Source organism: Numenius arquata, chromosome 2, assembly GCF_964106895.1.
Source record: "Numenius arquata chromosome 2, bNumArq3.hap1.1, whole genome shotgun sequence".
NCBI lineage: Eukaryota > Metazoa > Chordata > Aves > Charadriiformes > Scolopacidae > Numenius > Numenius arquata.
Window position 1 is genome coordinate 116,254,950 of NC_133577.1, and position 23,302 is coordinate 116,278,251.

Genomic DNA, 23,302 nt, shown 5'->3' on the forward strand with positions numbered 1-23,302 from the left:
CTGATGTAAAATGCTCACTAGCGAAGGACAAACCCCAAGGTCAGTGCCAGGTGCTTCTGGAAAACATCAGCTCTAATGAGAACCAAGAAGCCTTTCAAACGAACCACAGAGGTCAAACCTCCTCCAGAGAGCTTCTCCCTTGCTGAATTACACTGGAAAAATCAGGGAGGGGGGGGAAGAGAAGTTCAAGTAGAGAAGCTGGGGTGACAGCTCCTGTATATACACAACTGGAAAATCCATCTCTAAGGAAGGGGGGAGAAGACCCCTGCGGGACAACTAAAGGACAAACCCAAGGTAAAAGGTTCCATGTATTAATAAACATATGCACTTCCTTTTTTTTTTTTTTTCAGCAGTCGCTGGTTTTAGTCTTTCAGCAGCTCTAACTGTCCCACATGACCAAGCCTCTTCAAAGGTTCACACCAGCAACACTGATTGTACAGGTCAAATACAAAAACTCAATTCTTCACCAATGAAGACCTGTAAAACAATTTTGCAAGCAAAGCCATCCACCAGGCCCATTATACCTCCATGCTACCAGCACGCAGCACAGCCAGTGTCATCCAGTTTGAGTCCACCCACCTTAAGTAGAAATCACCGATTTTCAGGACTTCTGTAGGATTTGCAACCCAAAAGCTTACCATACTTTCATTGGATAATCCCTAAAATACTACATTTTAAAAGAAATTAATGTATTTAGAAATATAATATATTCTATAAAAACCCACTTAAGATAATTTACATCTACCCCCCCCCCTTCTTTTCAGCATCTACTTTCTGTATTTTTACATTTTTCATTGCTTCTCAGGATACAATTGGCAAGGCACATACTAGTAAACTCAAAATAAAAATTAAGCATATATCCTGACAGTGCAAAGCAGCAGACAACAGGCAGCACTTCAAATCTGCTTCCTGGACTTTCCTCACATGTCCTGCCTTGTGCCTCTGCTGATGGGGCTGGTATAAGCTTCAGCCAAACAAGTCACTTAAATCCAAGAGTTGCAGATGAATGATTCACTGTCTTTAACATCCTGGTAAGTGGATGCCACTGGTCTCTTGTTCCTGTAGCAAACAAAGCCTTTTGAAAATAAGCCCACCTCTGGTGCCCACATGAATTTTTCAAGATAGGTAAGGAAACACTTGTGTTTAACACTGGGACGTCCTTCAAGTTTTCATCCCTTTTCATATAGAGTAAGAGGATCATAAAAGTTTCAATTTTAAGTCACATATGAACTGGATGCATTGTATTTTTTCCAAAATGAACAAAAATACTTAAAATACAACAGGAATTATGTTTTGATAGAACAGTTTGACCAAGTACAGGGAAAACTATTTTAGAAGATTCTCATGTTTTAGAGACAGAAAATCAATTTCAAGGTTTACCAACTATGGGAATTTTATTTATTTTTTTTTAATGTTAAATAAAAACAGCAAAAAGCCCAAAAAAAAAGAAAAAAAAAAAAAGAAAAAACCCACCACCCTTATGACTTTAAACAGTTGTCAGAAGAATCAAAAGTCAAAAAATTCTTTTAGGTGTAACTCTGTGTGCTTAATACTTTATGCTGAAGTGGTCACTAAATATTAGCCAAAGATAGTAATATTTACGTATAAATTGCTGATCTTTTGGTATTACACCATCAGACAAAAACGATAATGGAGTCAGTGCATGTTGACATGAGCACAGGACCCTGTATTCTAGCTAATGGACACAAAATTAGAGGACCTCTAAAGATACAGTTTTTCATTTTAGTGTGCTCCTAGTGCCCTGGAAGATCACAGCTCCAGCCAGAAGTTAATGTATCCTCCCAGATGCTTTTGCACAAGAACAAATCAAACTCATAAGATGCAGAGATCCAACCCTGAGCACACACAGTAATGGCAGTAGCTATGGATCCTGGAAACTGAGGCGAGCATCTCTGGTCAGCAGCACTACAAGAGTCCATTCCAACAACGTGGCTATTTGTCTCTCCATTTCCCTCCATTCCTACTGCAAGCTTATACTAACAAACCACTGTCTCCAGAGGCAAAAACAGCCTCTGAATCTCTGTATTGAAAATTACAAGCATCTGCCAGAAACAGCACAGCATATCTGGGGGCTGAGGGTGACTTTCCCCTCCAAAATGTACTAAGGTATAAACTCCTTTTAAAAAAACGTGGTGGACACTCACTTATAAACACTCACTGGTTTTAGAGCTTCCCATGGGGGTTGGGGTGAAGAAAGAGATTAATCTTTATTTTTTTCCAAGATAAAAACACACAGCACCTGAAAAAGCTCAGTAGTACACTAAAACAAAAAAATAAAAAAACCAGCACGCATCTCATCTTTAATAGGCAACAGGTCATACTGGTTGTTTTCCAGTATTTTCACAGCATACATGGTAGTCCAGCTGATACAGTGGACCTTTACTTAACCACTGTAAAGATAATACAGAGCTGGTACTACATGATGCAAGTCCTTTGGTTAAATTTCGTTATTTTTGTTATTTGCTCCTGTCAGTAGAGGCCAGTCCCACCAGGGGAGCCCTGAACCATATGCCAGCGCTTTCCACTCCTGCCTAATTCTGTGCACAATCTTGTTTCCTCTGCTCAGAAAATGACCTACATATGCAGTAAAAAGATGCTGCCAGGAACACTACAGATGTCACATTCAAATACCGGCTTTAAAAAAAAAAAATACTACAGACATTTTAAGTACAAAGCAAGCCAGTAAGCAGTAGGCTTACCTGGTGAAGATACATAATGCACCAGCAGAGCCAGGGGTCAGAGAGAAGACAAGGCACCTAACCAAGTCTCCATTGCACTGCAGACCTAGTTAGTAACAGACCGCACGCACACACAGGAGTCCTAAGGAGTAACTCTGCTTCCCCAAGGGCTTGGGTAGCGTGTGCGTCAAGTAACGCCTAAGCCACACATGGAGTAAGAAAACAAAACACTGAAGAGCTGATCATTAATTGAGCATCATCTATTCTGCATGCTGAACAAGACAGGAGAATCTAATCATCCAGCTAACGATTGTACATTAAGATAGAGATCAACTCTGCACAAGCGAGCTCAATTCTGTCACTTCCTGAACTCTGCGTAACTCGAACAGCTTTCCTTCCACAGCAGGTACATAAATGTTCTTGAAAAAGAGATCTGAACAGCACACTACCTGAAACACCACGCCAACACCCATGTACACCAGCTGCAGGCTTAAAACCTTCAGCATCCTCCAAACGAGAAGGAAGAACTGCTCCCATTGCAGACTGTCAAGCTGTGGAAACACATCTAAATAGGTTTGGCCAATGGGTTCAGACAATGAAGTGATTGTGAAATTAGGACATTGGGCTAATCACAGCCTAAGAGAGAAGTGACTTTGCGAACAGAGCTACTCCTTATTATCCTTTCTAGTCTCTATTACGTTTAGTCCCAGTGCTTACTCTACTCACTCTCCATCTCCCTTCTCACAGCAGCAGATTTTCAGTAGAATTAGCTCTTGTCTACGGCCATGCCTAGCTTGAACCTTTGCTGATTCAGTTCTTGGCCTGTCCCCAGACTTTGGTAGGACAGACCAAAGACGAGTCAAGGGAAGAACCTGGCTTTCCTGCCACACATACAAAATACAGCAGACAACACAAGGCAAACCTATGTTGACCCTCAATCCCACACCAACTATGGTTGGTCACCCTTCAGCAACAGGCGAAGGCCATTAGCATGAGCAGATGCAAAAGATCCAAATATACTTTATACCAATGACATTTTTCCTGGCTAAGCTCATACAAAGCGCTACTGAGCACGTGATCAATTTCCTAAACATCTGAATTTTGCCCACATTCGCTGTAATGAATATCCATCCAAACGTTGCATTTCTGACAACAGGCTCAGCCAAATTCCTAAAGAGTCGGGGATGGCAGAGTTGCTCAGGAAGGGGCAGGTGTGGGGGAGGTAATGACAGCCATAACCTTGTTATTAAGCTATTTTCCCTGAAGTTGTCATGAACTATGCATTTTGAAATTCAGACCTGAAAAGATATAAGCATATTCTAAGCTTATGCTGAATTTAGTTTCCCTTCTTTTGCACTCCCTGTATTTTGTATTTACGTTGCGGGGGGAGGGGAGAAACATAACTGTTTCCAACTATAAAAATCTAGTCAAGATTCGCAATAAAAGAGGACTTTGGCTTGTCCTTGAGAAAAGGTCTTTATTTTCCAGAAACATCTCCTTCTGTAATTGCTAGGAAGAAAAGGAGTTTTCCTATCTCAAAACAAACAGCTCTGTGGAAAACAGTAAGAAACAGAAAAGACAGACAAGTGAGAGATGTTCCTCATTTCTGTATATATCCTGCGGTTTTCATCCTTGAAAGTTTAACCGTAGCCTTTATAAATCACAGCCACGAGAAAAATGGCCGTTTTCTCACACGGACACAATTAACACAGATCTGCACTGTACCACTGAGAGCGGAACGAAGTCCCATAGGTAGGCATCACTTTTACAGCACCACAGTACCGGCCATGACACAGTAACTCATTTATTAAATGCAAACAGACGCCTGTTTCTGGAGTAGATCTCTTAATGTGCAATTGGCAGAGAGCTACAGGAAAGAGACCTCAAAAATGTATAAAATTATACACAGCTAAGAAGTTTTTACTGGTTTGCAGATAGGAAAACATTTCATAACACTACAACATCTCACTCTTACATTTCAGCAGCTTGCACTGTCACTGAAGCGTCACGTTACTGAGCGACCTCCTTACACCAATGCCAGAAGTTCTTGTTCACTGTGGGCAGTAAAATGATAGTCGGAGGGTTCCAAGAGCAGGAAGGGAAGAAACCGGTTAAAAGTTCCACCAATTTCCAATGCCTTCATGAAATTATCCAGGCTCCCTCTGGTGGGGGATTTAATGTAGAGATTGTTGCAGTTTGCTGTATGAGAACAGGTTTGAACCGCAACACTTTTTCTTCTTTTGTAAAATAAACCTTGTTAGTATTGGACTCTGTGATTCTTGGAGTCTCTTGTGATGCTTCAGTGACAGCAATTTAAAGTAATGCTTTATTTCTGGCCATAAGAGCAACTTTTGATAAAAATGAGAAAATATCATATTTTTTTAAAAATAAATTAGTGTCTTTGCACTCCAAAATCCTCAGAACATCTCTCAGTCCTTACTTAGCTCTCCAGAGCCCCAGAAGAACCACCATCTCTGTCTCTGACATGGAAAGAAAACAGAGATCTCTCTTCCCAGACCACACAAGATATCTACGGCAGTATGAAGGAACAGCCCCTAGCTCCCAATTTCTATTTCTGCATTTTATATATTAATTATAGTAAGCCCCAAGTCTCATATCCCTGGGAGCATACCAGTGTAATTTATTTACACCAATGTAAGATAATTCCAACACACCTATCTATGTACCTCTCTGTAAGACACACATATACAAGAGTCAAGCAAATCATTCTCTCTCTTCCCCTTTAAGTTCTCAATGTAACCAGTTACGGTCAACAAAGAACACAAGAAGCTTTACAAACACAGAAAGATGTAAAATTTAATATTTTTTAGTATCGAACACTAAACATATGTACTACATATTGCCATAAAAATACCTGCCGGCTCACAGCCAAATTTAGTTTTCTTGTCTCCTGAACATTACAATAAATGTTATCAACATTCTGCAGTCTGAAGCCTTCATTAAAAAAAATTGCCGGAAGGTAGCACTTAAAAAATAAGAAACAACCACCCAACTTGGGGTAGGAAAACTGCAACCTGAAGATGTCCCTTACTGTACAAGGAAGCCAGCATGAGCCCTTTCAAGGATGGAGCCAATTTTTATTTCTGACAGCCCTTATTATGACTCACTAACTTTTTTCCTTAATAAGACCACAAACTGCATCACAGCAAGTGTGTCTATAACAAGCCAGAGAATTCAAAAAATTATTCAATGGCTAAGAAACAGAACTTTGCTATGCAGAGGACAACAAGTCTAATTCTCAAAATGTCCTCGTGCTTTTAGATAGGAAGGGTTGCAAGATCACAGTAAGAAAGATTTACTTTTTTTTTTCCTCTATACATAGTGCAGCCCAAGGACTCTGAATAACCTCATACAGCCCATCTTGGATGATGAATATCATTTAAATTACTGCCTGACAGGATGGCAGCTGAAGCGCAACCAAAATTCTGGGGATATTTAGGATATAGTTGGCACAGAAACCAGTCTCAAAGGTTAGAGGAAACATTCCTCATCACTTCAAGTTCCTTGGGACAACTATAAAGTTTTACCAGAACCTAGTGCTTGCAAGTTATGCAACGCATATAGAAAGGCAGCCTAAGAGCAGCAATTCATGTTCAGTTCTGCAGAACGCTACTAACAAAACCCCAAACCTTCCAAAACAAGTGTCATCTCATTTGACCGGAAAGATTACTACCTCATTTTGTCCCAAAAGCATTCCTTTAGTGCCCAATGAAAAGGAAAGCTATGAGGGGAATCAGAAGAGAGACATTTACAGTTCAGAAAGACAGGCACCATCCCCCCCTCGCTCCCAACTGCCCAGAGCCCCCTCAGATGCAAAGCTCACGGCGTGGGCTGCAGACAGACCACCCTGAACATGAATTTGCAAGAAGGGATGCGCGACCATTCTCCTCGCACAGAAACCAGACAACTCTCCCCCGACACGGGCTAGGACCGCACCGCCTGTGAGTAAAACCGAAGCGGGGAGCTCCACACCCCGCCGCCGGCCATGCAACTCCCTCGCCAGCAGCCGAGGGCTTCAAACCCCACGTTCGCCTTTTCTTTGCGGGCTGCCCCACATCAACAGGCGGATTTTAGTCTCGGTTAAACCCGCCTCCGGGGAGGGGAGGTTTTTCCCCGCCGGGGCAAGAGCTGAGGACCCTCGGGGGGGAGCGGGGCGGACTGGAGGAGGGAAGGAGGGAGAGGAGCCGTCGGGGCGGCGCGGCACTCACCGATGCCCAGCCCCACCACCACGCGTCCCCCCAGCAGGGTCTCCTTGTCGCGGGCGGCGGCCAGGACGCCGGCCCCCGCCGTGAAGAGGCCGCTGGCCAGCAGGATGCAGGGCCGCCGGCCGCACAGCCCGTTGAGGACGCCGCCGGCCAGGGCGGAGAGGGCGGCGGCCCCCACCGTGCCGGAGACGAGCAGCTCCTGCCAGAGGGCGTCCAGGTTGAGCTCCTTCTTGAGGAGGAGCAGGGCCCCCGACACCACGCCGGTGTCGTAGCCGAAGAGGAACCCCCCCAGGGCGGAGAAGACCGACACCACGTAGACGAAGCCGGGGGTCTCGTCCTGCTGGAACTGCCGCCGGGCCGCCCGCTCCAGCTCGCCGCCCGACGCCGCGCTGTTGAGGCTGGAGCACGACTCGGCGGCGATGAGGCTCCGCTCGCCCGCCGCCGCGCCCGAGCCGGCGGCCCCGTCCGCCTGCCGCCGCCGCTTCTCCCCCATCAGGTTGCTCAGGCTCCGCAGCGTGTACTCCACATTGTCGCTGGCCTTGCGGGACATGGGACGACCGCGGCGGCTCCCGCCCCGGCCCGGGGGGAGGGCAGGGGGGGCTCGAGGCGGGCGGCTGCCGGGCGACTCTGGCTACGGCGGCTGGCGCCGCTTGTCCTCGCCCCCGCCCGCCCCTCTCGGGCCGCGCTCAGCCGGGTCGCATAGTCCCCACCGCCGCCACCGGACGGACTTGAGGGGAAGTTGCCCGCCGCGGCCGCCGCTCCCCAGTGCCCAGGCGGAGCCGGAGGCGGGCGGGGACAGGCGGCTTCCACCCCCCAGCCCCGCCTCACACACACCGTGGCGCGCAGCACTGCGCAGGCGCGGCGGGTTGCGCCTGCGCACTGAGGACCGCGACGCCGCCGGCCCCGCCGCCCGCCAGCACCTCTCCTCAGGAGGCGCGGGCCCGCGCCTCCTGAGGAGAGGTGCTGGCGGGCGGCGGGGCCGGCGGCATGGAGCCCCGCAAGCCCGGGAGGTGGGTAGAGACAGCTCGCCCAGCCCGCCGCCTACGGCGGAGCTGGGGCGGGGGGGATTGTTTCAGCGAGGCAGCCCCCGCCTGTGAGGGGTGGAAGGGGCCGCCGGCCTCGCCCGCCTCCCTGCGCCGCTCTCCGCTCCGCCGGTGAAAACCACCGTTAGTTTCATAACGGAATCGCCTGAGGAAAAGACGGCGTCCGAAGTTCGCGGGTCTCAAGTGCTGGGTGACAGAAAAAAAAAGAGGTTTTCGACCAGTTGTTACCCTCCAGAAGAAAAGTTTGGAGCGTGTTCTCATGTTTATACTTCAAGTAGGGCAGAGCGGTGTGATAATTCCATTTTTAAGCGCTTTTGTTGGTGATTTTGGGCAGGACGAAGGTGCGGCGCAGCCCGCGGTTGGCGGGCGAGCGGGGCCGCCTGGTGGCGAGTGCGGGAGGGAGCGGGGACGGGGGGGATGCGGCGACATCGCGGCCACCCCTGCGGGGGAGAGTCTTCGGGGCGATGCAAACGCTGTGGAAAAAGGAAATCACGTCAGAATATTATCCCACTCCTCAGGCCTGATCTAACGGCACATATTAAAATTTTCCTACCGGCTTGACTGTCTTCTGTAAAGGCCCTTCATAATGGGGCCAGCCAGAAGATGGAGAATTTCGGTAATTAATGGGATTGGTTATTGTCAGCCCACACCTTGTGAACAGCACTAGCTGTAGCCACATGAACTTAAAAATTAGAGGAGGGAGCAAAGTGCAAGGTGGCCGGCTGCACGCTGGGGGTTTGCCGCTGCCTCAAAACAAGCTGTGAAGTGGTGATACTCTGTGGTCCAGATAGTAACGACTAAATAAAGTAGTGAGCCTTAGTTACTAAAATGAATTATATTAACAGTTTTCTGTGTTTTCCAGTTAGTGATAGATGTGGTAGTGGATTTGTAAATACAATAGGTCAGCTTCCATGTTTGAGGATGTGAGAAGCCTGAACTAGGTACAAATTAAACACGTGTTAACATTCAGTTGTTTTTAATCACAATTTGGATAATGTGGTGTGACTGACCCGGAGCATTCCTTATCCCTGTACAGACAGTTAGGGTGCTAACCCAACCCAGTGCTAGAGCAAACGGTTCCGGGTTGTAGCATCAGGAATGAAGTTACTTTGCGCTACAAGGAACTGTCCCCTTTCCACCAGCAGAGTGGCTTACATCTCTACAACGCCATCAGGAGAGAGATCTGTAATGTTCCAGAAGTCTCCAGACCAGCCCGACAAGCACAGCACTCAATATTTTTTATCTGTAAGCCTCAAATAAAAAATGTGGGACACAGTGCATCAAACAGAACATATTCACAGCAGATCCCTAGCCAGCTAGAAGGAATGCTTTCACAGGATATTGTCACAACAGCTGGCTGTCACAAGAACAACCTGTCTTTTTAACAGCCATCTCAGAAGCTGGAGGCATTCAGGATGTTACAGTTAATAGACGCTCCAGAGAGCTAACAAAAAGCTTTTTTTTTTCCCATTGCTGGCCCAACACAATCACAAACAGACATTATTTCTCATCAGATCATGCTGTCAAACTTATCTCGTAAAAGGATTCCCTGTAGAAACACAACAAAGAAGTTCAGCTGCAGGACGTGCTATACTAAAGCCTGACTTCATGAGAAAGAGGGAGAATTTGTTTGGTTTGCATGTAGATTTTCATTATTGTGATCATCTCTCCGTAGTACTGGATTTTGTGGCAAGAGCTGATTTACAAGTGATTTCACAGTAATGCAAAATGTAGTAGGTATGATTAGTAATCTAAGATGGGGGCAGGTCCAAAGAAAGATTTGGGCGGATTTTAGGAGTGACATGCTTTCAAGAGATTAAATGTTTAATTGAAACACTGTTTAGATTTGCAGCACTGCCTCATTCTCCCCTTTAAGGTGTGTTTGCACAATTGTTTGCAAGGTGATGCTGTGAACTAGATCAAAGAACTGGTCCAGCTTTAAGAAACTCAGGGTTTTTTTGCATTTCAGCAGAGAGCAGGAATAATCACAGGATCTTTCTGTTTTTATATTGTTGATGCATGGCATACCTCAGAAGATGTCTTCCAGAAAACTACTGAGCGCTTTGTGCGTGTGCCCAGAACTCCCCCAGGCCTGAGTAGCCGGGAGTCAGCTCCTGTCTCTCCGTTGGCACTCAGAAGCAGGTGGATCCATGCCTAAAGCTCCTGGGGACTTCATTCTAGCCAAGATGCACAGTGAGATGCTGTAGGTCTTTCATGTGATAGCTTCACCCAGGACATGGGAGACCCAAATCACAGATTTGCTTCAGCCCAGGAGGATTTAAATATCTCTCTCTCATCTCCCAAGAAGATTGTAGGTTAAATGGGGAAAAGATGGGTTCTGAAAGGAAACCGTTGCTGTGCAGACAAGAATCTAAGAGCCACAGGGCTAGATGGACAGTGAGGCAGAAAAGGATCTGACTCTGTGGCAGAAGGTCCAGCCTTGCCAGTGCTGGTTATATTCTTTACATCAAGCCATTGTTGCATTAAAAAAGAGAATAGTACAAGGAGAAAATCCCCAGACCAAGAATTCTTCCCACCTCAGTCAGCGCTGGAAAGGATAGGCATGAGGACTTTCACCTCACGTGGGATTTAGCAATACAGTGTGCAACCTCTTGTGTTTTTAGGCTCCTAAACAAATTTCTTGTTTGTTAGTATTATGATGCCTTAAACTGGTAAGCAACCTGCTCTGATAAATTATTTTGCCACAAGCAGAGTTGCCGTGTAAGTTGAGAAATACCAGTGCATTGGGCCGAGGGAAATCACTTCCTTGAATATGCTAAAAAGATCAGCAAATAGTGTTTATAGTAGCAGCAGCTCATGTAATGTCTGAAACCCTGAAAAAGCACTGAGAGTAATGCCAAAACCTTTTCTTACAGATTTAGTTTGCGTGCGGTTCTCAAGGTTGAGAGACTTTTCTCTACAAAGAATTATACATTATCAGTCTGCCGAGTAATACAGTTAGGTACCATTTTATAAGAAAAGTATTTCTGCCCTCTGACGAGATACAAGCCCTGATCCTAGATCCCATCAGTTCACTGAGTCTCTGAATGCATATTGGTAATATAAGGCTGGAACTATAAGGAACACTCTGGTTTAAAAAAGAAAGCCAGGAATTGTAAATAGGGATTTAATACTAGAAACAATTTTAAATAAGTTGTGTATTGCTTTACAACTTCCTTTTGTTCCAAAGCTTATCCTATTCTCTCAACATTGTTTGGTCTCTTTGGAAAGAAGACACTTTCAGGTACATGCTATAGTTTTCTGACCCCCGGATGACATTCCTTCTCCAGCCATTTTCACTATCTTGACAGAGTCATTTTGTTCATTTATCTGAATGTATCCATCTCTTAGCTCTCAATGCAGCTTTAGTTTTTAGTTTAGTAATCCTTCCAGTGTTTGCTTTGGGTTCTCCTCTATACATACAAATCCTGATCAGACCCTACTCCAATATCTCAACAAAAGTCACCCTTCATATACACAAGCTCTCCTTGATTGCAATCTCTTACATGGGACTTTAATTCCTGGCTGTCGTGACCTGCAGGGTCACTGTTAGCCAATTATTTACCTTCTGCCTTGGTTATCTGAATCTGCAAACTGGGGCAACACTATTGACTTCCTCTGGAAAATCCTTTCAAAATGAAAGTAATGTCAGAATTTATTCATAAGGAACCGGCTGGCACCACACATTTAATCCTACTGGTCAAGTGTTAAGAGATAAGTTGCTTAAGAAGTAGGAGGAGTTACAGTATTAGCAGTGGGAAAGGGTGCGCGTGGCGGGGATTGCAGGCAGAAGCTGACAAAACCGTGGGTGACACATTCCTTGCCTGACAGGCAGCACCGGCAGCAGCACAGCTAAGGTTGCCTAAGACTTCACACCACAGGCTGTTTTAATCCCATGTAACTTTACCAAAGTAATCGTTTGAGCTCACATTTTGCATAATTGCTCTCTCTCTCGTGCTAAATATATCAATTCCAGCAAAGCCACTTCAGACCCATTGAAAATGCAATTGTAGGAAACACGCTTTTTTTGAAGTTAAATTTTTCTCTTTATTTTTAAGATCTCCATCTTTTTCATGCTTTAGAGCAGGGACTGGATTTTTGGCAGGAGAACAGTTCCTTTCTGCCTTTGGCTGTCAAATGAAAGATCTAACGATATTTGACTGAAACGGAGTCTCTGACAGAGCCGGCAGCAACACGTGTGGGCGCGTGCTGCTAAATCCAAGCCTGCCCCGAGCGGGTCTGCAGCCGCTAAACCAAGAGCTGCGCACTCACTCGCCTCCGCGCAGGCGCCCAGAGGTGAGATTCGGGCAGCACATTTAGATGCAGGGTTTTAAAAATCAGGGCCCAGCAATGTGCTGAAAGCCGGCGGTGGTGCTAAATGGAGGGGGGGAGAAAGACTTCTATTATCGCACAATTTTGAATTTTATTTGGACTTTTATTATTAAACAGTTTGGAATTTTTACATTCACGTACTTGAAAAGATGGTTTGCCAGGTTACAATCCTTATTGAGTCATTATTACCCTATAAAGTTACAACTACTTAGTTACGCCACCTAGGAGCATGAAAATCAAGGATTTGGCACAACAGTACCCCACAAGATATCAGGGAAACACTGTTCCTGATAGACCGTTATCTTCAAACAAACACATGCCAACCCAGAGCTGTTTGTCTGACTGCCAAACGGAAACCTCCTTAAGTGCCACAGGCAGGGCCAGGAGAGCAACAGGTCATCTCTCCGTCAGCTCAGACGCCTGGGATCAGAGAGTACCCCTCTCTTTATGAGGGAGTGGAGTGATAGGACGAGGGGTAATGGTTTTAAATTGGAAGAGGGGAGATTTAGATATCAGGAAGAAATTCTTTCCTGTGAGGGTGGTGAGACATTGGAACAGGTTGTCCAGGGGAGCTGTGGATGCCCCATCCCTGGAAGTGTTTAAGGCCAGGCTGGATGGGGCTTTGAGCAACCTGCTCTAGTGGAGGTGTCCCTGCCCATGGCAGGGGGTTGGAACTGAATGATCTTTAAGGTCCCTTCCAACCTGAACCATTCTATGATTCTTCCAACACCTAGCGTCTGGTGTACATAAAAGACACAGGCAGGAAAAAGAGAAGTCCATGCAAAGCCATCATTTTTAGTCCAAACCCCCTTAATTCTATTGCTCGCTAAACAAATTTGATTTCTGAGAGTCCATTTCTCTAAAAGGTGGACAGTACTTCTAAACCAAATCCTTCCACAGATTACATAAGATCAGCACATCAGTTGTCCATCACTTAATGAAATAAAACTGAAAAATAAATTGGAAAGGCTTTTAGGCTTATATACAACTACACCCTATTCTGCATCCCTAGAAAAGTAACGGCTGACCCAGCATGAGTTCACTACTTTATAAGCTCTGACCTCATCAAAGCAAAATCTAACCGTCAAATTAAAGTCCCAAGAAGCGGAAACCGTATGTCTTAAGCAGCAGGTGAAAAGCTGGCTTTGCTGTCAGCCCCTGACATTGCATCGCCTCCGAGCAGAACACGACACGTGAGTGCTTTATCCGAGGTTGCAAATGAAACTGGAAACAGGCTGGGAGGAATTCAGTTACTGACTCATTAAGTTGGTCATACCCTCTGGATCTGACAGATGGCGAATCCATCAAAACTTGTTTGGTGTTTTTTTGGAGAGAACTGTACAGTGAGGGATTAGGAAGTTTGAAAAGGAAGTTGGACCACATGAATTCCCTGTGCAAAGGCAAAATATGTACAGAGAGTGGCTAAAGTCGACTGATACGTGCCAGGACATCTTCCTGGCATGTGGAAGATGAAAACCAGCACTTTCCACGGCTGGGAAACAGGATGGAACAGCAGCAAACTGGGACTTTTATTTGCTTCTTTGCTTATTTCTTTCTGTATCTGTACTTCAAAAATCTTATTTTCACCAATGTAGACAGACATCTTTTTAAAATCTATTGTGTTAGGTTGCGAGTATTAAAATCTGCTACATTTTTTAAATAGCTCCTCTGTGAAACGTTTTATGGAGCTCATTCTATGGATTTTAACAAATTCCCTGACAAGCATCACACCTGCCACAGTGATAATTTCAAATATAACATTAAGCACTCATGAAAATTGTATTAATAGTGATTCTTGACCCCTTCAAAGCAACTGATACGAGTATGTGCTAATCTCATGGGAAGGTTAACGCCGTTAGTAGGACGTGTTGAACAGTCGCTGATATTCATCACAAAGTAATGCCGCTAATGTTTAAAAAGCCTCTGTGAGTTCAGTGAGGACTCTTGGTTACAGTCTGACAGTACCCTGCAGCCCTGGACATATCTGGGAGGCACTTCTGACAGTGCTCCAGGTGAAAGAGGAAGAGTGGGAATTGAAGGCATGGGGTTTCTTTCTAGAGGCTTTCCAAGGTACCGGGCTGTTTTCACTAATGATGGAAAAATTGTGCACCTGCTTTCCTCTACAGCTACAAATTATATGCCTAAATAAGACAGATTTGATCCCATTCCAGTTTTGCTTGCATCAAAAAGGCAGGTGTTCAGAGGCTTCCCTCAGGTGCCTGTACACCAACTCAGCACCTGGCAATAAGGGGGAGCAGCTGCTCTCTGCCATCAGAGTCACTGAGACTTTGAGGGGCACAGGACAGGAATGTGGCCACGGGTGGATACAGGATATTTAGGAAGGACAGGCAAAGAACAGCCGGGAGAGTCAAGGAGCTTAAGGAGTTCCTTGCCTACGCGGTGCCCCAGTATCAAGCTGGAGACATGCCTGCTGAAAGCTTCTGTGTGAAGACCAGAGTGAGGAAGACCCTGGGGGATGTTGTGGTAGGGGTGTACTACAGACTGCAGGCTGTGAGGAGGCAGGGACCAAGGCTTTCTGCAACCACTTGGAGCCCTTGTCCTTACCACCTGGTTGTCTGCTGGAAGAGCAGCACGGCATTGGGCAGGCAATCCAGGAGGTTCTAAGAGTGCAGCGATGACATTTTCCTAATACAAATGCAAGAGGGGGGCAGTCATGCTGCTGCTTAATGCTGGGTTGCCCTCCTGCTGAGGAGCAGAGAAGAAGTGGGGTGAGAGCGGTCACGGGGCACTGCTCAGGCTGCAGCAGCCACGAGGTGACAGATGCAGAGGAGAGCCAGGAAGGTGAGCAGCAGAGTTCGGACCCTGGGTGAGCAGACTGACTTATTCAGGAAATAGCCTGTGGGAAGCAGCCGTGAAGGGGAAGAGTCCCGAGAAGAACTAATTGGTTTTTAAAGAGAACTCGCCGAGAGCTCATGCGTGAACTATCCCCTTGTGGAGGAGCATAGGAAACTTCAGCTGACAGCTCATTTGGCTGGGCAAGGACCATCCTAATGAACTAAACTATGGACAAGTAATATGCATATAGCAGAAGCAGGAGCAAAAAGCACTGCTCAAGCACTGAGGGAGGCTAAAGCCCAGCTGGAACTAAAATTAGTGAGGGACATAAGGGCAGTAAGGTAAAAAAAGATACCTACAGGTATAACTTGGGTCTGCAAGTGGGTGGCAGAGACAACACAGTGACAGACAACACAGGAAAGGCCGAAGTAATCAGCAGCTTTTTTTGCAGTTGTCACGAATGAGTCGTGGTCCCTGGCCTTTGCAGGTATCAGCACGGGCTGAGAAGAGCAGAGCATTAGTGGGGCAGTAGTTAGGGACCACTGAGACAACTCGCATGTATTCAAACCCATGGAGTCAGGGGGTGGTCATGCAAGAGTGGTGATATTTCTGGCCAGTGTCTTTGCAAGGTCACCATCTATTACCTACAGAAAATCATAGCAAGCAGGAAAGGACCTTGATGACTGCAAGAAGATTAACGTTACATGTATTTTTAAAATAAAGGCAACAAGAAGGATACAGAGAACTGTAGGTCAGCCTGACTGATCCCCTGGGGGAAGGTGGTACCTGACTGCGCCCTCTACCTCCTGCCTGTGCCCAGAGATGCTGGTGCAGGTCACCTAGTGCTGTGGTAGAGCCCAAGCTCACCTGTGCCCGGTGGCAACTGTGCTGAGCTCCCCCACATCTCTCATTCACACCGAAAGCCTTGATGTGGGTGGCCTTGAAAAGTGTCTTAATGTGGAGAACTGCTCAGTACAGAGTGCATAGCTGCTGGAGCAGCCCTGGCAGGTTACATGAAAGGTTCATTTCTGCTTGACACAGACACCCAGGGTGCCATGGTCACCAGCCCACCAGGTTGTTCCTTGTTATTCCTAGGACATTTATCTTAGTGTGCGCAGGGGTACCCTGGATAAGAAGGCAGCCTTGCCCGCCATGCAAGTGGTGTTTGTTGCATACCAAGGGTACACGTGGCATGAGCAGTGCTGGGACTGCACTGGAGGACTGTGTGAGGCAGAGAACCACAGCTGGCGCAGCCAAATTCACACTGCCTGCCAGGAATGGTCCCAGGAGCAACCCATCCCAACCCATGCCCAGGAGCTGGGCATGTTTAGTTTGGAGAAGAGGAGGCTGAGGGGAGACCTCATTGCCCTCTACAACTACCTGAAAGGAGGTTGTAGAGGGGTGGGTGTTGGCCTCTTCTCCCAAGGGAACAATGACAGGACCAGAGGAAGTGGTCTGAAGTTGTGGCAAGGGAGGATTAGATTAGATATTGGGAAGAATTACTTTACTGAGAGAGTGGTCAGGCACTGGAACAGCCTGCCCAGGGAGGCGGTAGAGTCACCATCCCAGGAGATATTTAAGAAACGTGTAGACATGGCACTTCAGGGCATGCTCTATGCCTGAGATTGTTGGTTTGCATCTGTTTGTGGGTGGGTGTGGTGTGTGGTTGTGGGTGTTTGTTTTGGTTTGGTTTTGGTGTTGGGGTTTTGTGGGGGTTTTTTTGTTTGTTTGTTTGTTTTTTGTTGGTTGGACTCGATGATCTCAAAGGTCCTTTCCAACCAAGAAGATTCTGTGATTCTGTGATCCCCAACCATTCCCAGGTTTTGTGTCAGGTTCTGTTGCTTTGCTCCAAAACAGAGGCTGGATTGAACTGAAATTTTGCGCTTTGGCCTACTAGGGAACAGCCCTGGAGCTCGCTCACTGGCGCTATTTTATTTAGCAGAGCAGAAGACCCTCTTTGCTGACTACCCAGGGAGCTGTAGCTCCTGCCTCAGTGCTTCTGCTTACACGCTTAAAGCAGATGGCGTGAATACCCACCTTGATGTAGGCGAGTGGGCATGCTGCCTGTACTACAGCATCTACTACAGACAACAGTTAGGTCACTGAGAGGTGTAGCCCCATGTGTAGACATAAATGTGAGGTCTTGGCTTACAGAAAGCAACATATGGGTGGCACGGTCAACACGCTGCAGGGAAGGGATGCCATCCAGAGGGACCTGGACAGGTTTGAGAGGTGGGCTCGTGCAAATCACATGAAGTTCAACCAAGCCAAGTGCAGGGTCCTGCACCTGGGACGTGGCAATCCCAGGCACAAATACAGGTTGGGCGGAGAATGGCTGGAGAGCAGCCCTGAGGAGAAGGACTTGGGAGCACTTGTGGATGAGAAGCTCAACACAAGCCGGCAGTGTGCACTGGCAGCCCAGAAAGCCAACCACATTCTGGGCTGCATCAAGAGAAGTGTGGCCAGCAGGTCGTGGGAGGTGATTCTACCCCTCTACTCTGTGCTCGCGAGACCCCACCTAGAATACTGTGTCCAGCTTTGGAGTCCTCAACACAGGAAGGACATGGACCTGTTGGAATGGGTCCAGCGGAGGGCCACAAAGATGATCAGAGGGATGGAGCACCTCCCCTATGAAGACAGGCTGAGAGAGCTGGGGTTGTGCAGCCTGGAGAAGAGAAGGCTCCGGGGAGACCTTATAGTGGCCTTCCAATATCTGAAGGGAGCCTACAGGAGAGCTGGAGAGGGACTCTTTGTTAGGAAGTGTAGTGACAGGACAAGGGGTAATGGTTTTAAATTGGAAGAGGGGAGATTTAGATATCAGGAAGAAATTCTTTCCTGTGAGGGTGGTGGGGCACTGGAACAGGTTGCCCAGGGAAGTTGTGGATGCCCCATCCCTGGAAGTGTTTGAGGCCAGGCTGGATGGGGCTTTGAGCAACCTGCTCTAGTGGAGGTGTCCCTGCCCATGGCAGGGGGGTTGGAACTGAATGGTCTTTACGGTCCCTTCCAACTCTAACCATTCTATGATTCTATGATTAATAAAGCAATATGCATTTTATGTATTAATATGAAACATACAAGGTAATAAGGATGGTTCAGTACCCAGCTTCCCTCTAAGACACTAGCAATGCAGTTTAGGATACATGCAGCTTCTAGCTCTGACAGTGACACATGTAGGTGACGCTAAGTGTGCAGCTAACACATCTGTTACGTGGGTAAAAACTTACATGCTCCTGCACCACTCCTTAGTGTGGGTGTGAGGTTCAGAGCCCATTGCAGATGGGCAGCCCACCCCGTCTGTGAAGTAAAGCAAACGCATTCCTCCTGGGCACCCTACCTGCCATTCCCAGCCCTCCCTTGCTGCTGGAAGAGGGCATAGGATCACCAAATCAGGAAAGGCTTGGGTTTCTGCAACCACTGTCATTCACCATGGACACACAGATGAAGCCAGGATTGGCTTGTCTGTCATGAAGATGGCTGTAAACCAGGCTCTGACTCCTCTACAGGGATCAGCCTCCTCATGACAAACGCCTTCCCTCAACTGCAGCTCACTTCCTCCAAGCCAGATGCGCTTTGGTCCCTGCAGACCAGGCTGTCTGCTGCTCTTCATGCAGAAATGACCTCTCTGACAGTGTCGTTTCTCCTGTTGCTCCAAGTAGCACACTTCACACAAACTGGTGTGCTGACAAATTCTGTTTGAACAGGAAAAATTACTTCAGCATCACAGTGATCTTTCCATTTTCCCCAATAATCTTGCTGTGTATATTACATTGTGCTTTGGGGCCAACAGAGCCTCAAAACAATGTTAGGCTTTTGAGCAAACAGCAATATTAAATAACAGATCCTGCCCTGAAGGTTTATCATTTAGACAAAATCAGAGATAGGGAAAATGGAGCTGGCATATAATGTGAACAGAGTTTGCAGTTACGTTACCTGCACTGTCCTCCTTATTCTCACCAGGGAAAAAGAAGGGAAAGTAGATAGGCTGTGAGATGGATTATTTCTTAAAGGCATGCTGATTTCTCAAATTCATTCACAAAAAAGAGAACATGGAAAAGACGCAGGGCAGTCTAGCACTGCAAATTACATTGGAACTTTCTGTAGTACTAATGCATCGATCCCTGTCATTTGAAATTTCTGCATCAGTTATTTGGGAGTTATGGGAAAGGAAAAAAAAAATCATTTTTAGTCATCAAATTCTCATAACTGGCTAGGAAACAGGATTCATCAACAGAGATCAAAGAAAGTATCTGAGACTTAGGATAAGAGATGAGAGGATCCTCCTGGATGTGCCAGTTCCTCAAGGAAAAGAATTCCTAATGACAGAAAATAAACATTGTAAAATAGATCATTGATTTTTTTTTTTTTTTTTTTTTGTATGGGGGAGGATCGCAAATGATCAACGTTCTTTCCTCACAGGTATTGTCTGTGGCCATGAAAACTGCCAATCAGCCTCTTCTTCACGTTGCTTAGGATCACCGCTCATCAGACATAGGGCAAAGATGTTTGGGACTGGTACCCTGGGATGGGACCTGCTTCTATTCCCTACTACATTGGGTGTCCAGCTGGAACTCTTCTGGGTGGTACTACTAGATGCCGAGACACCTGTGTGCTTACACTGCTATTCTCTTGGAACCTTGGTTCACTCTCCCTTTCTCAAACAACATTGAAAACCAACACCCTGCTCTAGTTTTATTTTCTATTTGGTCTCTTTGGTGAGTTGGACCATTGACTTAAGATTTCATTGTCGATGAAAGGGATGAACTTTCTACTCTAGAGAGACTTTGACCAACCCTCTGAGAAAACAAGTGAGCTTATGAAAAGCGAAACTTTTCACACCAAAAATTGTGCACAGCTAATTGCAGGTGGTATTATTTTATGCAGATGGTATTATTTGTAGGGGTTATTTGTAGATTGTAGGGGGGTTTTGTGTGTGTATGGTCGGACTCGATGATCTCAGAGGTCCTTTCCAACCATGACAATTCTGTGATTCTGTGAAAGCAGACCTGTTGCTCAGGAGCAATACAAATGCCTGCTTAAGGCCAGACTTTCTGCACTGGGGAAAACACATCAGTATCCTTCAGATGGGACTCAAAGTGCTAGGACCAAGAGAGGAGGAACCAGCAGTAATGTGGAGATAGTTTTTGTAATTCAAGTACACATTCCTTGAGTTGCAGCATGTAGCAGAACCCTTTTGGCTTTCCCTAACTGGAGTCAGCTGATGAAGGTACCAATTAGGTTCCCTAGGGCGACCTGAATACATTCTTACTGTTACGATCTGGTGTCTGAACGTATCTAGTGGTCTAAAATCTATACATGAAGTTCATCTGACCAGTGTTTTTAAATTTATGACTACTTTTGATATTAAACAAGTGTTTATGTCTCAATGAAAGTCAATCTCTTTTGGGATTGGCTTTACCTGAACAAAATGCTACAGGCCAAATATAAATCTAATTATCCTCCAGCACCCCAGGCTACTAAAACAAACACAAAAGTGTGTCAGCAGTTTTATCGCTAAGTTTTAGAAGCTGTTTCATAAGAGGTTTTGAACATGGAAACTGCTATAGATCCTGTGTGCTGCAGTCTATTGCATCCAACGCTTGGAAAACAGCAACACTGATTTGAAGAAAAGCAGTTGTGAAGTTTTTGACTGTAAGAGGTAACATTCCTTCTGTCTAATAATGTTGACACTAAACTACTACTGATCCTCAACAACAATGTTTTGCTTCTTGCTTCAAGAGAAGAATGTGGTGCTACAGCTGCTGTTTTGATATCAACATCTGGCCATGCCTTATGGAGATTTTGAGTTTAAAAAGAAAACTAACCTAACATATGCCAGCTCCCTCAATTTATAGAATATTAGTGAATGAAAAAGCATTAAAAGCTGATCTAAAATTGCAATATATGAAGAATGATATTTCTCCACTACTTATATTCCTCATGCAAGATGACATGTAGGAATTAAGGCACTGAAAACATGTTGGAAGTCAGTATAGCCAAGAAGTTGTAGATAGGTATGTACCTATAACAAACTTCTAAAAGAATATTATTTAACTGTGAAGTAGTAAAAACATGAGTATCACCCAGCCCTAAATGGGTCTTCTTGAGCATATATCCAGCAGTTTGAATGTCCTATTGAAAAAACAGAGCATGCTCATGACATTGAATATCACACCATCATGCCCAATAAGAGACACCTGACTATAAATCCTTCTCTTGTGTGCTTCACTTCACCATTTAAAAATTATTTTGAAGAAAAGAGTAAAAAAGAGTCAACTGAGTTCAGAGGCAACATTTTTGTATCAGGAATGAGCACTAAGATTTGAAGTCTTGAACCTCTACCATCACAACTGACAACCTTCAAAAGTAGCTGTGCTGGCTGGTTGTTAGCACAGAAGCTCAGCATGGAGCTCTGACTTCTTCCAGGAGCCTGGAGTGAGAAAACAGTGCCCAAGGGCAGGCAGACAACAGATTTAGGACCTAAGTTTGACTTGGCTTTGGGGGTAAAAAGGACACGCTATACCTATAATCTACACCCTTTGCCTTAAAGAAAGCCTTTTCTACACAGTATCCTTTCCCTTCACCTCATTCAGTACAGCTGCTGCGGCTGGTAGGCTGGGAATAAGGGATGCTGAGCACTTTTGCCAAATGGAGCATTCCTGTGCCATTACTAAAACTATCATGAGGACTGAAAGAGAGAGAACAGAAATAGCAATTAACAGCTTATAGTTCCCCAAATGCTGATCAGAATTCTGTGTGATACATAAGAGACACTCCCCTGCTGGACATCAAAACCCTGTTACAAACCAAAGAGTTATGAGAGCTTCTTAAAGAAAGGGCAGCCACAACCCTTAGAACTTAAATCTATTGCTGATACTAGTCTTCTCATCTTCACTCCTCTTCCTCTGGCTTCCTTAATAAATACTTTAAAACATTTAGTTTTTGAACATACAAAGCATCACATTTGCACTGAAGTCACTAGGATTATCCTTCTGTCCAGCCAGCACTTCAGCAAAGACTCCCCAGTAACAAGCATTCAGACACCACTCTACCCATAGAATACAAACAAAAGCACCTTCACGGTACATAAACCCCATTCCTAATCTCCTAAAGGAGTCTTTACAGTGTGTTCAGAAGGCAGAGAGATCTGGCTCTTGCAGACAAGCTGAGGAATCTATTTCAAATCATAGGGCTCTTGTAGGATGACCTGCTGTTGTTCAATCTCTTTTATAGCAGGTAATTTCTAACTCAATACTTTCAAGGGTGGTTTATCAAACATCTCAAACAAGGTGATTTCACAGAGAAACACCTTCTGTCTTGTTTTCCTTCTCTCCAGGTATTCAGAGCTAGCACTTTGCTGAATGTGCTTCTTAACCTTGCTCAGCTTCTTCTAGGCAGCTGCTAGGGGCAATTGTAGATGTTTCCACCTTCCACATGGGACTGACAGACACAAACATTGCTCACATTTGGCACTGTTGGAGGCCAAAACTGGAACTCTTTCCAGATTTTCTGGAGTGTGAAAGGTAAAAGAGAGAGGGCGTGGGCCTCTCAGCCTGACAGTTCATTTAGATGAGCAGCTGGCAGGATCATGAAAGCTGTTCATAACAGGGGACTGTACTCTGACCAGCCACAAACTCATGCTCCTCTTCAAGGTGTGCAAATGTGCCTGAAGTCCATGAAATCACTGCAAGAAACTACTCTGCCATTTCAAAGAAGAGGTGTAGTCTAAGGTGATTGTTGGGGATGAAGCAGAAATACCTGTTCTGCAAGGATGCAGGTGCTGGAGACCAGGACCATGCTACTGACTTGTCTTCAGCTTTTGCAATTTTACTGTTGTACTGTCAGTTGCTACAGATTTAGTCCATACTCAGTCTGGCAGACCCTAGCCGTTGATAGCCCTCTATCAGCAAACCAGTACCTGCATGAGCTCTGCTACAGAACCACGAGTTCTTCAGCCTGACCTTTGGCTCATCTGTGCAACAGACACTCAGAGAAGAGGGGGTCAGCTTTTTATTTCCCCAAGGAACTAAAGACCAAAGGAGTCACATGTTACAGTTAACTTGGAAGCTGACTTTCCAAAATCCCATCAAGCCAGCAGCTTCTTTGGCACTAGCACGATAAATGCCTCTTGGGAAGGAATAAAATGGGGCAAAAGGCAGCACCTTGTAGCAGCTCCTATTTTAGTAAATTCTTGTTAAAGATGGCAAAG

General features: G+C 45.7%; 1 protein-coding gene across 1 annotated transcript in view; it reads right to left on the bottom strand.

Moving 5' to 3' along the window:
- Positions 1 to 7,475, bottom strand: part of SLC2A13 (solute carrier family 2 member 13) — a 156,515-nt gene extending 149,040 nt beyond the window's left edge. Inside the window, exon 1 of the mRNA XM_074168752.1 lies at positions 6,929 to 7,475. Within this exon, the coding sequence (XP_074024853.1) occupies positions 6,929 to 7,475 (547 nt within the window). The remainder of the gene's footprint in view (positions 1 to 6,928) is intronic.
- Positions 7,476 to 23,302: the final 15,827 nt, after the last annotated feature.